The sequence below is a fragment of the Podarcis liolepis genome (genome assembly GCF_965112155.1).
Source record: "Podarcis liolepis genome assembly, chromosome: Z".
Classification (NCBI taxonomy): Eukaryota; Metazoa; Chordata; class Lepidosauria; order Squamata; family Lacertidae; genus Podarcis; species Podarcis liolepis.
In genome coordinates, this window is record NC_139570.1 from 34,092,996 (window position 1) to 34,110,572 (window position 17,577).

Below are 17,577 nucleotides of genomic sequence, written 5' to 3' on the forward strand. Positions count from 1 at the left end.
TCTCCAGTGGTTGAAATATAGTAGATCAAATCTCAGTTGCAAAGGAACACCTCAAGGCCTCTTACCTTGTTTTGTGGGTTCTGTTCCCTTGAGGACTAGTGACCAAGATGGTGGCATTTGGAAACTGAGTCTCTGAAGATGTGTTGATGGTTTTGTCACTGCTCAGCTCCAGGAAGCTGCTGTTGACGGCATAAGCGATCATATCATCACCGTCATCATAATCAACATAAAGGCTGTCCATGTGAGAACCAACAGAGTTAACAGGGTCCCTTGGGGAAAAGATGCTGTTTGCCGTCTTGTTCTGGACTGATTCTTTTGAGTCTGATGTCTTTTCCAAAAGTTTATGGGTGATAGCATTTTCAGAAAGGAATTCTTTGGATGCAAGTCTGGAGTCAAAATCTCTCCCAATTCCGTCCACCATGTAATTGGATTGGGTTGCATTTGAATCTGGGGGAGAGAAGGAAAATGAAATCAAGAGATTTGTAAAATTATAGATTTGTTTTTCAAATTTGCACAAAAACCCCATGAGATAGGATAGTCTGAGATTGAGTGACTCGTCCAAGTCACCTAGTGAGCTTCATGGCTGAGTAGGGATTTGAACCCTAATCTTCCAGGCCTCTAACCACTACTCCACAATGGCTCTCATTTGACTGTGTCCTTGCTTTTGCCAGATATCAAATTTGAAATCTTATAAGCCCTCCCTGTCAGACCCCAGATACTATTGCATGTCAGTGATGAAGTCAAATATTGAAGTTGAGCATCTTTTTATGTCAAAATATAGCTATATTAAGTGCTTCATGAACAGCGAATGAATATTGAAATATTCAGTGTCTACCAGGTGGCGAATGTTCAGCATTACAGGAGAATTTCTGAAGTCAATTCCATCCAGCTTGTACAAATTTTTGAGATGTATGTTGTTGTTTTAGAACTCTAGCTAAAATAGTGAAAGAAGCATATTAATCTGTAGGCCAAGAGTTGCATCATGAACAGTCACTGCCCTAGCAATGAATGAACTACAGCTGGTGTGAAGACCTGGGGTTCACCTCACCTTTGGCCTGTTTGCCCTTTAGAGTTGGGTCGCAGTCATTGCTCTCTGTTCTTTCATAGACTTCATTCGTCTCTTGGATTTTGCTCAAGTCTAGGTCTTCAATGGTGTCCTTTCTTCCAAACACCTGATTCTCCAGATGGATCTTCTCTTTGGAGAGGGTTCCAAAGAAACTTGCATTGTGCTGAACAAAACCCAGAGGCTCTTCTCCATCAATCTCTCTGCTTTCTCCACTGTCCGACTCGGAGAAGGTGTAATAAATGGGCTGGACGTTTTTTGAATGCGGCTTCCTCAGAAGGGTATATTCATAGGTTATAGATGGATTTTTACCATTTTGGTTCCAGACCTGGAAGTGGGGAGGAATAGCAAACATAAGAACATGCATTATATTAGAGGAAATAGCTTGAAACAATATCAAGCAAAATTACATTAAAAATAAGCTTAGGAGAAACATCCATGAAAATGCATAGGGATTTTTGAACCGACTGGGGAAAATGCAAACTGATATAGAAATGGGATGATCTAAATGCATGACTGGAAAAATGAGAAACTGATACCTGTATCCATCTAAGTTCTCAGGCTATCACACTCAGGTTCTCACTCAATCTCAGGCTAGACCCTTTGAAATTAATGGACCTAAGTTAGCCATCTCTACTAATTTCAGTGGGTATGTTCTCTGACTTATACTGAGTTGGACCATTGGGTCCAGATAGCTAGGTATTGTCAAGTGGTGTCTTGACTCCCAACCCTAACTGGAGATACTCATGGGGAATAAACTTGGGACCTTCTGCATGCCAAGCAGGTGTTCTATCACTGAGCTGTGGCACTTCCCCAGATTCTAACCCCTAGATTCTTCCAGCCCTACTTGCAAACAAACTTGTTTTTGCTTGTTCCTAAATTGACCACCTATCTCTAGGTACAAAGAAAAAGCCCCCACACTTACCATGATGTTCAAATCTTGATTGGTTGGCCCTTGGGCCACAATGTATTCGATGCCAGTTTCATAAATGTCCATTGGCCTCCTGTACTTGAAAACAGTCCCTGCGATGTTGAAGTTTTTGGGGCTGTCCACTCTGTAGTTCCCATTGAAGAAGTAGTAGCCAGCTTCATCCGCAACAGCTGCAGAAGTCAGAAGAGGCAAAGAATTCCCACCCACGCCTTAGAACAAGTCATCTTAAAGACACCTCAATCTCTGCTACATGCTAAGCAAGTATGACTTTACACCCTCCTCCCTCCCAACGCCTTTTTCTTTTGTGTGTTTCAGATTGTCAGCTTGAAGAAGTAACTTTCTTATCATTAACATTTGCAAGCCTCTGGTGGAATTTTTTTTTTTTTTTTTTTGCTGAACCCGGGGTCTTTATAAACATCCCAACTTCTCAATGTAGTTGGCAAAGGGCTGACATGCAGTGCCAGTTCTGTGAGGGATGGGGAAAGTTGGGTTGGCAAAGCAAAATGTAACGTGGGGTCTCAGAATCAGAAGGGCTTTTAACTGTTGGCAGATAAAGACCACACAGGCAAATATGTTTTGGAAGCTAGGGGGACAGACAATTAAGAGGGAGAAGGAAGGCTGAACCCAAAGAGGCCAGGAAGAGACTGAATTTCACATACCGATTTGGCTAATAAGCTACTTGTCAAACAGTTTCATTTTCGCAGAAATATAAAATTATAAACATTCAGCTTCGTTCCTGCCCCTGGCACCATACACACCCAGAACATCAGCAGATTTCTTCCGTTCAACGATCTGGATGTCTCTTGCTCCGGCGGGGATGTGTGTGACCAGAGAATAGCCTGTGGAAAACTGCATCCATGTATGAAAAGCAAACTTTGCAAGAATTAGCAGTCCTAGGCTGGGAATAACTCTTCACATACAGGAGCAAATTCACAAATGACTGAAGGATCCTTTTTTTTAATTGATTCAATGTTGGTCCTTTGAAAAGGGGCGGGGGAGTTGTGGAGGGAGGCAGCGGCAAATTTGCCGCAGTCCAGATGCAAGGAAGCCCAGACTCCCCACATCCCTGATCATGCACAAATTCACCTGCCCACGATTACATCTTGCTCAAGGATTGGCAAGCCCTACCCCATAAGAACAAAATACCCCTCCAGCCTTACCAAGATGTGAATTTCCCTTTCTGTAACTCCCAGAGACGTGAGTGCAGCTGCTCCCATTTCCTTGACAAACACCACATTTGTCCAACGTGTGAGTTGAGAACAGGATCCCGTCACATCCAATGGGCTGGAAACAGTGTAAAATAGAGTGTCAAGGGTCAGGTAGAGGGGCACAGTCACTGCAATTCAAATATCATGCTGACACTTTGGGCTGTGTCTCTGTGTGTTTGGCAGCAGTAATCTCAGGGCCAGCGACATTGTGTGTGATGGAGAGCCCTCTGTTCTACCCCTTCATGTTATGAAGCCCCTGTAAATATCACATAGTCATAGATCCGCATCAGAATCAGGCTGAACAAACTAAAAATGTTGGAGTGTTAGAGCCTTCTAAACAGACCTGTGGAAGAAGGCTGTGGTGGGATGCAAACAGCCAGGGCAACACTAAGTCAAGAAAAGTCTGGCTGCTGGATCAGGCCAGAGGAGGCCCATCTAGTCCAACATCCGGTTCTCAGAATGGCCAAACCAATGGGAATCCTGTAAACAGGATCTGAGAACAACAGCAGCTCTCCCCACCTGTGAATCCAATCAGCTGCCTCTGGGCCTGGAGGTTCCATTCTCAACTATCAGTTAAGAAGAGCCCTGCTGGATCAGACCAAAGGCCTATCTGGTCCACATCCTCTTCTCACACTGGCCAACCAGTTGCTGATGGCATTCCCTGCAACCTATTGCACAACATTATGCTGACCTGAGTACAATTGGTGGTGACCGAGGGGAGGGCTTTTTGCCTGAGTTACAGCCCTTCCTGGGAACAAAGGAAGCTGCTTCCTACTGAGTTAGAGCATTGATCCATCTAGCTTAGCATTGTCTACATTGACCAGCAGCAGCTTTCTGGGGTTTCATGTAGGGGTTCTATCCTAGAGATGCCACTGGGGATTGAACCTGGGACCTTCTGCATGCAAATCAGGTGCTCTACCACTGAGCTAGGGCCTTCTCAGCTTCTCTTTAAAAAGGAGGAATGGAAGATTGTTAAATAAATCACAAGCAAACTGCTCTGGCTTCTGGGTCCAGTTCAGAGTGCTAATGCTTACCTACAAAGCCCTAAATGGCTCAGGGCCAGGATATCTGAAAGATCAGCCTCCTCCTGTATGAAGCAGCCTGCAGGCTGAAATTGTCTTCAGAAGCCCCACCACATCTCCCACCATGAAAAGTACTCTGGCTGGTGGGAATGCGAGACGGGGCCTTAACTGTGACATCCCCCCAAACCCTGCCCACCGTTCCAGAGTTGACTCCCAAAGGTGAGACCAGCCCCATCCCTGGCAGGGAGCAAAATATTTTTATTTAATGCTTCTCCTCCCCACCCCACCCCCCAAAAAATCTGGTTGGATTTTTAAAACATCCCACTTCCCTATTCACACTCATTCACATACACATATGCTCACCACCACCACCCTGCACAGTCTCACCCACATTCAACGCACACACCCACACGCATCCACACACACAAACACTTTTTCCATGCATAAGAACTTAAGAACACAAGAAGATCCCTGCTGGATCAGGCCAGTGGCCCATCTAGTCTAGCATCCTCTTCTCACAGTGGCCAACCAGTGCCCCAATGGGATGCCTGCAAGCAGGACGTAAGCACAAGAGCCCTCTCCCCATTGCAGTTTCCAACAAGTGGTATTCAGAACCCTTGTTGCCTTGAAGCACAGGAGGTAGTAGCCATGGGTAGCCTTCTCCACCATGACATAAGAAAGCCTGTTGGATCAGGCCAAAGTGATCCAATGCAGAATTAAGAAGCCCAACTGGAATTCAGAAGTAATATTGTCTCTGACCAGAGCATGGCCATCATGGCTAGTAGTCACTGGTAGCATTCTCCTCCCCCATGAATTTCCCCAACCCTCTTTCAAAGCCATCCAAGTTGGGGGCCATCATTGCCACACGCATGGACCAAAGAAATCCTCACTAGCTGGATGGCAATACAGCTGCTGGCTGTGCTTCCAGTCCTCCTGGCTCGGATCCCCTCTCTCTGCTCCTCATCCAAGACACCCTCCTATGCCCCAAACCCCACATCAAATGATATTCAATGTCACCTTGGCCAACAGGTAAGAAGGAGGGGTTGCTGGCTGCTATTTCACTTCTTGGACATGTGGTACAATAGAAATCTTGCCCACCCATCACATCCTCACTGATGTTGCTGGAAGAAGCCTAGCCTGGAAGTTTTCTCCCCTGGGATCTTTACAGATGCTGAGAGTGGAAGTTGATGCGAGGGAATATTCTGCAGAACTACAAATTCCAGCAGCCTCTAATGCAACTTCACCCCACAATGGCCATGCAGCTCCCCACTGGTCAGCACCCAGATTCTGGGCTCCCCACAACAGGGTCATTTGTATACCCCCCTCTTCTTGTCCCATCTCCCCCACCCCCTGGGCTGACAATATGGTTGCTATAATGTTTAACAACCTCACATTTTCCAGAAACGCAAACCCCACGGAAATCGGAGTATTTACAGGACGTCCCGTCCCGAGCCAGGACCATGAGCTGCCTTTGACCATCGATGGTTGTGCAGTGGAGATCACAGGGCTTGCTGGAGATGTGGACATAGTCATCTGGAGATAGGAGGACAAATGATATTGCACACACTGACCAAACACACACACACGCACACACACAAATGCACACAGTTGCTTATTAAATGTCACCAGCAAAATATCCACCATTGTGGGGTAGAAAGTATAGCATAACATCAGGACATAGGAAGAGCTCTGCAGCTGGATCACACCAAAGGGGGCTCATCTAGTCCAGCATCCTGTTCTCACAGTGGCAGACCAGATACCTCAATGGGAAACCAACAAGTGGGATCTGAGCAGAAGAACACTCTCCCCTCTTTCGGTTTCCAGCAACTGGCATTCAGAAACATTACTGCCTCTGACTGTGAAGGAAAGGCATAGCCTCCATGGTGGCTAGGACATCCCATTTCATTTTCACTGTTACTCAGTTGAAAGCCTGCCCTGCCCTGTTCTGTGTAGATTTGTTTGCAGGGGAGGGAACCCATGAAATTTCTGCTTTTAAAATTTAAATGCGCTTGTTATGCACATTATTATACGCATTATGGAACAAATTTCCTCCAAATAGGTATTTTCCAGTGTGCTTCCCCATAAAGTACATATTATGGATGCATCACAACTGTAAATAACACAAATTTTTGAGTGCACTTTTCACACACTGAGGTGGTGTCTCAAAATATGGATAAGTATTTGATCTACCTTGAAGTGGTGTTCTAACCTCTGATCATAATCTGAGGCCCTTCGTCATGTGTCTGCCTCCACGGGAGGCCCAGACAGTAGCAACATGTGAACTAGGCCTTTACAGTGGTGGCTCCCTGCTTGTGCAATTATCTCTCCAGGAGGCTTGCCTAATGCCATCATTATACAGTGGTACTTTTGGTTGCAAATGGGATCCGTTCCGGAGGCCCATTCGCAACATGAAAAGAGCGCAACCCGCAGCGGCACATCTGTGCATGCGCGGGTTGCAACTTGCCACTTCTGCACATGCACGTGACATCATTTTGCATGTCTGTGCATGCGCAAGTGGCAAACCCCGGAAGTAACTCTTTCCGGTACTTCCGGGTCGCCGCGGGATGTAACCTGAAAGAATGTAACATGAAGCAAACGTAACATGAGGTATGAATGTATATATCTTCAGACAAAAACATTCCTTTTTAACCAAGCCTTTAGCTCTTAACTATCTAGGGCCTTTTAGAGTGGGTGGGATGCTTTAATGTATCTACCACGTTTGTTTGTTTGTTGTAAGTCACTAAAAGAGAGAAAGCAACTAATCGATTTAAATAATAACAGCAGCAACCTACAAGCAAGTTCAAGATTGGCTGTCAGGGTCATTTCTGTGGATATTTGACCCAGTCCTAGTTCATCACAATGCTTCCACTCCCCTACTCCCTTCTTGTCTTTTTCAAAGCAGCTGTTGCAACTGCAGAGGCCTTTGAGCCCAGGGAAAGAAGGGGGTGGGGAGTTTTGCTCCTCTGATAAAATCTGGTTGGAGCCTCCTTCCTAGAACAGAAGAGAACTCCATTCATTTCAAATCCCCCCCTCTCTGTGTGTGTGTGTGCCTGTCTTTCTGTCTTTTTTGGATGAGGTGGGGTGAGAGTAAGCTTTGCCTTATCAAAAGCGCCTGGACAAAAGGCCTCCTTGTTTACCAGGATACAATGGCTTCCATTGATACGTCCGCCCGTTGTACATGTGGGAGTTGAAGGATGTGCACTGCTGCTCCCGGAAGCTCCTGCCATTCGGGGGACACTGCTGGAAAAGGAAGAGACAAGTCCAGATGAGGAAGAGGAGGAGGAGAAGGAGAATCTGCTTCTACATTTCAGAGGCTTTTCCTGCCCTTGTGGGTGAACTGATGGTGGGCTGTCAAAACCCAAATGTGCAAGGGAATCAGGAAGATCCTGGGACTGTTACAGGCTAATAAAAGAACACCAGAACAGTCTGCTGGATCGGGCCAGGGCTCCTCTAGTCCAGAGCAACCTCTTTTCACAGAAGCCAACTAGATGCCTGTGGGAAACCAGCAAGCAGGATCCAAGCACAAGAGCCCTCTCCCCTCCTGTGGTTTCCAACAACTGGCATTAGGAAGGTTCCTATTTCTACTAATCGAGGATGAGGATGATGATACCCACACCATACTATTAAGGCTTTGAAGAATCCTGAGAACAGAGCTACAATTTCCAGAGTGGTTTAACAACCAGTTCTTCTTCACACTCTGGAACTCTGAAACTGTAGCTCTGGGAGAGGAATGGGGGTTTGCAAGCAACTCTCAACACGCTTAACAAACTCCACTTCCTAGCATTATTTGGGCGAAGCCATGGCTGTTTAAAGTGGCATCATAGCACTTTAAATGTATGGTGTGAAGGTGGCCTGAGTTTGAAATAGTGGTGGTAGCTGGTTCATATTTTCTACAGCTACATGGAATCTGTACCTTGCTAGTTAAGACTGAAAGTTACATCTCAATATTAATTTTTAAAAAGCATGAAAATGCTCCTCTTACTTGCACTTTGCATAGCTGGTATCTTTTTGATGTCCCAGTGCATGTTTTATTAGCGAGCCCCGTCATGGACTTCTTTCTAAACACAGAAAGAAAAGGAAACAGGATCAAGTCAAGCGAAAAATGAAACGCGTCATTATCATCCAAAATAAAGGGCTCCAGAATGGCTTACAAATATCAGCAAGAATAAAGGTAGAGAGACCCCTGACCATCAGGTCCAGTCGTGACCGACTCTGGGGTTGTGGCGCTCATCTCGCTTTATTGGCTGAGGGAGCTTCCGAGTCATGTGGCCAGCATGACTAAGCCGCTTCTGGCAAACCAGAGCGGCACACAGAAACACCTTTTACCTTCCCACCAGAGCGGTACCTATTTATCTACTTGCACTTTGATGTGCTTTCGAACTGCTAGGTGGGCAGGAGCAGGGACCGAGAAACAGGAGCTCACCCCATTGTGGGGATTCGAACCGCTGACCTTCTGATTGGCAAGTCCTAGGCTCTGTAGTTTAACCCATAGCACAAACCATGTCCCATGTCACCTCTTATGTGGCCCTTAAAATTCTCCCAAGGCTACACACACAACCTCTCCTGATACCCCTCCTTTGCTGCCTCCTTCAGTGTGTTTGCCTGGTTGGAATAGCGTTTTTGAACTGAGATAATGCCTCTTTCTTACCTGGATGGAGGATGGAAAGATACATCTGCATATAAAAGGAACCTCTGTGCTGTGTGCAGCTGGAATTTATCTGGCTACACAATGGTAAGAATCACAGCCACTAACCTTCCTGCTTTTGTCTTGGCTACGCCCACCTTTCTGAAGGTTCCCTTCAAGGGGACAGTGATCCTTTGGCTGAAAATGTTATCCTTCCTGCAACAAATCACCAGGAAGCCCTATCCAGATGGCTATGGATTACAGCTCCCATTAGCCCCGGTTCAACCTTGAGGGCACCTGATTCGAGGGAGGCTGCCTGAGACGGTCCCTTCGGAACCAGTGGTAAAGTTTTATTGTTCAGAGGATGGGGGGGGTGAGATGAGTTCAATGGAGTGAGGGGTTTACCTCTGCCGCAGGCAGTGCCTCTCTTGGGATTTGACTCCTCCCCCACATGTCCGGGTGCAAGCCGTCCACTTGGTCCACTCGCCCCACCAGTGGGCAGTGACGTCGCTGCCTTCCTCAAGGCTGTTGGACGCCTGAAGATTCTCCTGTTTGCCATTTAGGGGCAAAGAAGATAAATTAGAGGCGAGATGGGTTGATTGGTTAAAGGGATACTTCAACAAACACGGTTCAGCTGCTGAAACCAATTCTTTCCCCATTTCTGTCCTACTTCAGTTCATTTGAGGTTTCATGCCCGTCTGCCAGCTGCATCTCCATTTCCTTCCCCCACTGAAGACAGGGGCCCCAGTTTATGGGTTGCTCATATTTAGCACATACTTGTGCAGAGCAGCCATGTCAGACCACTGGCACATCCTGCTCAGTATCTTTGACATGGACTGGCAGAGGTTCTCTAGGATTTCAGATAGGAGACATTCATCCTACCAGGAGATGCCACTGGAGGCTGAAGCTGGGGCCTCCTGCATGCAAAGCAGGGACTCTGCCAATCAGCAGTTGCTCCTTCAGCTAAACATAAAGTAAGATTCTAGTCCTCATAATTGTGCATCTGACAGCAGATATAGGTAGGGACATAGGAATCTGCCTAATGAATAAAACCCTTGGTTTATCTGTCAAAGTACTGCTTACACTCACTGACAGTGTCTTTCCAAGGTTTCAGGATAGGGTTTCACCATGGCGGTTGAGGACCGAACCTGGAACCTTCTGCATGCAGAGCAGGGGCTCTACCACTGAGCTATTGCCCTTTTGACAGAACACTGATTCTTCATGCCTGCCACTGTCATTTTTCAGTACATCTTCATTGCTTCATTTGTGTCTGATTTTAAATTGTATTGCATATTCTGTACTTGCATTCAGTAGTGTAGTGGCAAATTCAGAAGTGCGGGGTTCCTTCATGAGAGTCATAGTCAGGCCCCCTTCTAAGATTATACAACAACTTTATAATTATACAACAGTAATAATTAGGGATGCATTACAATGATCAGTGCAGATCTCCATGTGTTTCCTTTCAGCTAAATCTGCTATTTTCTGTGCATGTATGTGGACAAATCATTTGGAGTGCTCCAAAATCTTCTTTCAGAGTGACTTAAGCTGTGTTTTCATTGAAGTGCCATTGTACGTAACAGAACTTGTACACCATTCTCTTGAAACAGAAGCATTCCTTCCGTTGTCTTTTCGACGTTCCTGAATGCTTAGCTTTTCAGCTTACAGAGCAAACTCTTTGGTGTTCCTCACATGTACCTTATCCAGAGGGGCACCAGGAGCCCATTCTCAGGGCTGACTCAACTCCTTTCACTCTGACTGGATCCAATTAGTGCAAAGGGCAAGAAGGCTTCTTCCCAGTGGCTAAACAAACCTCCCCTTTCATGCTGATTGGTCAGCTCAAGGATCCCGGAGACAGGGAGCCTTCTGGGATGCTGCTGCAGAAATAGTAACAGGTCTCTGACACACACACCCTCTGGTGACCCCCAAACCACCAGACCACTGCTTGTATTGCATTTTACACATTGTCACTGGGCAGCAACTGGAGGTGCTTGCATACCTGGTGGTATATGGATATTTTTAATACATTTGTGAATGAAGAAAATTCTCACTTGTGATATCACCAGGGCAACGTTCCCTATGAAGAGTGCGAATGCAAGAGCCCCTTTCAGGTGAGTGCAATCGCCAATAAAGCTGCACTCCCAGGTCCCCTTGATTCTCTTCATCCTAAGAAAGCAAGAAGCAAAGGTTGATTTTTTTTCAGAATTGGATTAGATGGCCTTTTGGGTCCCCTTCTAACTCTATAATTCTATGTTTCTGTGAATGGCTGTATTAAACCCTGCAGGTTTAAACAGCTTTCATGTGTATTTTTTTTAAATAATAAAAAAGCAGTATATAAATTTTATGAAATGAAGGAATGAAAAATCTGGCAGGAAACAAGTGCTGAGGAATTTGGTCATCACAACAGGACCATCTTGCTCCATATGTGCTCATTGATCTGCAGAACTGACACTGTTAGAGGTGCCACATGATACTCATTCCCACAATTGTGAGAAATTGATCTTTCAGTGTGGCACATGCACTTCAGAACTCCTTGCCTATTGACGCCAGGCAGGCACCTTCACTGTATTCTTTTCGTTGCCTGCTTTAAACATTTTTGTTTAGGCACATAGATATTGACATGTTTTATTCTCTCTCTCCCCCCCTCCCCGGTTGATTTGTATTATCTAAAAAGGTTTTTAACCGTTTTTACTGATAATTTTAATATATATTTTTGTAAACTGCATAGAGGTTTACAATCAAGTGGCGTATAAATGTTGTCAAATAAATAATTGCCCCATCACAATGTGGTGTGGGGGACCCCTACACAAGCTGCCCTCTTGGAACTGCCATTCTGCTTGTATTCCAGGTGAGGGGGGCATTCTATTAAGACACCTCCGCTTCGTCCAAGCATGGAGTTTCAGTGGTGTGAAATTTGCAATGAATTTCTCCCCTTGCTCTGAGAAAAGCTTTGAATAGGAAACCCAAGGACCCGCTCATTAAAAAGTGTAGTTCTGCTGAGGGGTGGGGGGGGGGAATCTGACTCCTCTGACAGGGTGTCATCACAGAGCCAATTCGAAATGAGGTCAGGAATCACTGCCCTCTCACTGGATGGAAATGTGGAAAAATGGGTGCTTCCAGACCAGGGATGGAGGAAAAATTCAACTCAATTTGCATTTAAAGACAACCCTACCAAATAAGTGCTTTCCAAAACATGCAGCCATCCTTCAAAATTGTCTTGCAGTGTGGTTCTCCAGCCAAATAATATGTCCCAAAATGCATATATTAAAGCAAAGGTGTGCATTAAAATGCATGTATTAGTGAAAATATTGGGAGAAACTGCATTGTGTAAATGTGTAGATGAGGGAAAACTATATACAAACATGTGCCTATTAGGGAAAATATGTACTAAGGTGCTGATAACTTTTCATGAGAACTTTTTTTTAAAAAAAGCAAACGAATCTGAAGATTGACTGAACTTAAGATTGGGCAAGTGATAAACTGAGAGGAAGAGCCAGTGCGGTGGATTGTAGTGGTCAGAGTGTCGGACTAAGACCTGGGAGACCAGAATTCAAATGCCCCCACTGGGCTATGAAGCTCACTGGGTGTGACCTGGCGGGGTCAGTGACTCCCTTTCAGCCTAACTTACTTCACAGGGTGGTTGTGAGGATAAAATGGGGAGAGGGAGGACTATGTACCACCTACATGAGCACCTTGGAAGAAATGCAGGGTATTAAATAAAGTGAAATTGAGATTTGCCCACCACTTCCCCTTCCCTCTTTGGGCTCTTCCTCCTCCGCCTTACAGAAGAGACACTGAGGATTCCCCTTTCTAAGAAAACTCAGCCTTTCAGAGTAGTGCTGGCTTCTTCCCCCAACTCCCCACTTTCTTTGGCTGCCTGGAGAGCGCGAATTTCCTACTCATCCCTCCCTCTCCGCCTGCCAGGAGTGGAGGTGCTGGATTTTCCCAAGCTGGATGATTATATTAAAGTTGCACGGATGTTCAGACTGTGTCTGAGTCGCTTGGTGTCCTGTTCCAGCCAGGCAAGGAGATTTTGGAGGACTGGAACAAGAGACTGTGGGGAAGAACTAGCTCAGAAGAGGCATCCGTGAGGCTCAGCAATGGGGAGATGATTGTCCATAGGTGTTCAAACTCTTCTGGAAGCTCTCAAAGAAGGCAGCTTCAGAGCCCCCAAAGCAAGAAAGGCCATGATACCATTTTGGCAGCCAGAGGCTGCTGCCACCATCCTACACCCATTGCGGAGCAGAAGGGAGGACAGCCAGCTTGTCTGTAGCAAATGGGCAAACTCCTTGACTCCAAGATATTTTTTTTTTAAAAGAACATAAGAAGAGACTGGTGGATCAGGTCAATGACCCATTTAGTCCACCATTCTGTTGTCACAGTGGTCAAACGGATGCCCCAGTGAGAAACAGGATTCGAACGTTGTATGAACCAGGCGCCCCTGGCACCCATATCTGCCTCCCAAGAAAGCACACATTAATTTGGGTCAAATCAGGCTACAACCTTTGCCAAGGCATTGGGTATAACTATTTGAATTGTCAGCCTGCCCGCCTGCCTCTTGGGGTATACCTGCAGGGGTCACTCCTAGTTGAAGAGGTCAACCCCTATGACACAAGGGTGGTCACCTTGAGGAGTGCTATGGCCCTAGCTCCTGCCTGGGCTTCAGGACAAAAACAACTCCTCTCAGATTAATTTAACAAGATACCCCTGAAAATTGGAGAGGCAGGCAGAGGCTACAACCTCCCCTCCAATGAAGACTCAGGTTTACTCAATGCCTTAACTGCTATGAGGCAAGCAAAACCAAAGGACAGATCCAGTTAGTCTGCCTGGCCCTGAATCAGTCTGACAAATTCCTGCCTGGCCCCGAATATGGTGACCAACAATAGTCCATAGCAAGGTCATGCAGAGCCCAAGAGCCAAGGAAAAAGGAGAGGCGGTGGGAGATCCAACTAGGAACTGGACAAGGAGGTGGAGGCTGGATGGGTTTAAATTCCCAAACTGTGGACCAGAGTGAAGCCTGCTATAAGCTATAATTCCCAGAGATCCCTGGGAAGATGGAATGGTTGAGCAAACCACTGAGGGAACTGTAGTTCTCTCTCTCAGAGGGAAACAGAAAGGTCTCCTAACAACTTTCAGCACCCTGAACAGACTTCAGTTCCCAGATCCTTTGGAGGAATCCATGACTGCTTAAAGCAATATCACACTGCTTTAAAAGTATGCTGTGAATGTATGACTTTGTATGGGGATCTGCTAGAAATGTACAAGAGTAGGCAAAGAAATGGACAGAGAGACATTTAGCCTCCCTCTCTCGTAACATTTAGAATCCTGTGGGGCCACCCAATGAAGATGAATTTTGGAAGATTCATTGCAGACAAGAGAAGATACTTCTTCACACATCACTTAGTTAAATGATGAAATTTGCTGCCACAAGAGACAGTAATGGACACCTGCTTGGCAGGGGGTTGGACTCGATGGCCCTTGTGGTCTCTTCCAACTCTATGATTTTATGAACCTGGGTGGCTTTAAAAGTACTTTGTTGGAGGCAGGTGGTTCAAGCCCACCCAGGATTCCTGCACCGCAGGGGCCTAGACTAGATGACTTTCAGGATCCCTTCCAACTGACAGTTCTATGATTCTATGATTGGATAAGGATATTAGTGGCCGCTAACCACAATGGCTATGTTCTACTTCCACTGTCAGAAGCAGGAACACTAGTTCTGGAAACCACAGGAGGGGAGAGGACTTTTGCACTTAGGTCCTGCTTGTGGGTTTCCCATAATGGGTACCCCGTTATTCACTGTAAGAAAAAGATGATGGACTAGATGGGCCATTGATCCAATCCAGCAGGCTCTCCATTTGGAGGTGTACTGTGATGGCAAAACCTCCATGCCTCGGGGCAGTTTATCCTTGAATACCAGACAGTGGGAAACACAACTGGAGAGTGCTGTTGCACATAGGTCTTGCTTGCAGGCTTCCCATTTGGGGCATATTGTGGGCTATTATGCAAGCAGGATGCTGGACTAGGTGGGTCATTGGCCTGATCCAGCAGGCTCTTATTACACCCAAAGCACAGAGCTCCTCTGAGCAGGGCCCATTGACTGCCCATGTCATGCCCTCCCAGGGAAGCTGCCATGGATTAGTCATTTACAGAGCAGATGAAATGAAATGAATGAACATGGCTGTCTGAGAGTTGTAGAATATTAGAATTGTACAATGGTAGATTTGGAAGGGAGCCCAGTGGGTCAACTGATCCATCCTCCTGCAGGAATTCGTTTCATTCATTTCAATGCCTCTACTCTGGGCAGAACTTACTTTGACGCAACCCTGGTGCTGGTCCCTGTGTCTTAGTTATTTTAACGTCCAATTTTCTAAGCATCTATTTTATCCCCCTTTTTCTATCCTTCATAAAAACCACACTCCCGTTCCTTTCACATCAGCAGGGGTCTCTAACCCTTTGGGGCCTCGGGGGGGGGGATACATCAGGAAATCTAAGAAGCTGTCATGTGCCTCACAAAATGCCCATTTCACAGAAGAAAAAACTGGCAATGCTCAGAACCCTACAAAAACCCAGGCCAGACATCTACATAGGTGGTGCAGTGGCTAGAGTGTTGGACTAGCTCAGCCATGAAACTGACTGAGTGACCTTGGAGGCCACTCTACATCTCTCTCAGCCAATAAACTACCTTACAAGATTGTTGTGAAGATAAAATGGGGAAAAGAACTAAGCATGCCCCCTTGAACTCTTTGGAGGGAAGGCAGGATATAAATGTAGTAAGCAGATTATAAATTAATTAATTAGACCCACAGGCCAGCCTTGCTTTTGGCCATGGAGACAGCCAAGGTTTTTGTCCAGTGGAGTCCCAACAGAGTATCATATTTTCATCCACCCCTTCATGGTGTCAATTTTCATAGAATAATAGAGCTAACTCTCTATTATGACCCCCAAGGGCCATCTAGTCAACCCCCTTGCAAAGCAGGAATCACAACCAAATATTGCCTGGCAGGTGGCTACCCAACCTCTGCTTAAAAATGTCCAAGAAAGGAGAGTTTGTGGGCTTCACTGCACTTGGTTTCCCAAAGCTCAGAATCCATACCAATTAAATTTAAATCCCCCAAATTATTGACTGCACATCCTTGGGACAGGTGGCTGAAACCTACCCAGAGCACTTGGTTTTCATTAGAGCTTCAAGCCACCTCTGGTCCAAAGCCAGCCAAATAATTATTCTTCATTCAGTCCAAAAGACTGGAGAAGGAGGGGAAGAGAAAAAAAAAAGCCTATTGTTCCTACTTCTATATATATTAAATAAGAAAACCCCCATCAGCAGAACATTGATTCCAAAATGCCTCTCTGGCTTTGGTTATTTGGGGGCAGGGAGGACTTTCCAAGGAAATGCACTTAGCAGGACACAGAAGGGAAAAAGTCAAGGTGGCTGCCCATTCTGGGATCGCTACACTCGTATTATATAACAGCCTCCTGCCTCACACAGCACCTAGAGAAAAGCTCTGTCTCAACCAAAAATGCAAAGATGTTTTCCCCTGAAAGCCATTTAGCAGGAAAGTGTGTGTGTGTTTGGAATCTGTGAAGTGGGTGCAATTAAACATGAAACACACACACACACCAACAAGCAAAAGAAAAAGGAAATTTGAGTTTCTTTTTAAAAGAAAAAAAGAAAAAACCTACCTTGGAGAATGTGAGAGCCAGCCAGACAGCCAGATGCTTGCTTTTTCAAGTGCAGGGGGGAAAAAAGATGCTGCAAGGGTCCAGGTGCAACAGGCTCTGGTCGGTGGAGGACTGGGGCGAAACTGAGAGGGAGCAGAGCAGGAGGAGGTGCAGAAATTGCAGACACACACTTTCTCTCTCCTCCCGTCTTCTCCCCCACCCCTCTCCTCAGACTTCAAAAGGGCAGCCAAGAGCCTTCAGCTTCCAGCAAGGAGGAGGCTGCTTAGCGGTTATCCCAAGTCAACTTGAGTCAGTTTTATAGCTGTCAGGCAGATGGGCTAGGAGCTCTGCAGTCTCCCTGAGATGCCTCTCTTCGGCGGCTCAGCACTCCTCCAGCACCACCACTGTGCATTACAGTCATGGTGCTTTCCCTCCCGGTCCCCCCCCCCCCACAAACCCACAATTGTTCCGCCAACCACAGCTAGCCAGTTTCCTGCAGTCGGGCTTGCTGGATGAGGGTGTGTGTGTGTGTGTGTGTGTGTGTGTGTGTGTGTGTGTTTAAAGGATTAGAGAATGTTTGTGCCTGAAGATGTGTCTACGAGGCAAAAGCTAATCCTGCCATCAGAGTCCAGCCAAATCGATATCACCTCAGTACCACGGGCATGAATCAATCAGGTTTCCAGACAAGTGAAACCACAAAGGCTGCCAGTTTTGTCTCTGTTGACTCAGTAAATTGATCATTGGGCGGGGGGGGGGAGGCCTGTTGCAGTGGAATTTGGGGAGAGATTGGGGGGGAGCCACACTGGTGTATATGGTTGGCCACTGTAAGAACAGCATGCTGGATTCGATCTCATCTTTTTTTTAAAAAAAAATTATTCAAAGTTATAACAAAACATATTTTCCAAAAACATATCCTTATTCCCCCCCATTTTTCCTCCCCCCACCCCCACAAAACCCATCCCCCCACCCCACCCCACCCCGACTTCCCTCAGTTCCAGTCTTTGGCTTCTCCAATAATGCTATTTTCTGCATGTTACAGAGTTGTATAGATCCTCCAACTGTTTAGCTAATTA

The 17,577-nt window shown here is 46.1% G+C and overlaps 1 protein-coding gene across 4 annotated transcripts in view; it reads right to left on the bottom strand.

The window, feature by feature from the left end:
* The window catches only part of ADAMTSL2 (ADAMTS like 2), a 38,097-nt gene extending 21,190 nt beyond the window's left edge, over positions 1-16,907 (bottom strand). The window contains exons 1-11 of one of the 4 annotated variants that reach the window (XM_083485032.1): positions 16,526-16,907; positions 10,897-11,011; positions 9,254-9,396; positions 8,207-8,282; positions 7,362-7,464; positions 5,612-5,757; positions 3,155-3,278; positions 2,753-2,833; positions 1,989-2,164; positions 1,049-1,391; positions 66-447 (exon numbers count right to left, since the gene is read on the bottom strand). In XM_083485032.1, coding sequence (XP_083341158.1) covers positions 66-447; positions 1,049-1,391; positions 1,989-2,164; positions 2,753-2,833; positions 3,155-3,278; positions 5,612-5,757; positions 7,362-7,464; positions 8,207-8,282; positions 9,254-9,396; positions 10,897-11,010 — 1,688 coding nt within the window. In that variant the 5' untranslated portion in view covers position 11,011; positions 16,526-16,907. Of the gene's footprint in view, positions 1-65; positions 448-1,048; positions 1,392-1,988; positions 2,165-2,752; positions 2,834-3,154; positions 3,279-5,611; positions 5,758-7,361; positions 7,465-8,206; positions 8,283-9,253; positions 9,397-10,896; positions 11,012-16,525 lie in introns of those variants that run through there. The other 3 variants (XM_083485034.1, XM_083485033.1, XM_083485035.1) reach the window with 3 other exon arrangements.
* Between the last annotated feature and the right edge of the window lie 670 nt (positions 16,908-17,577).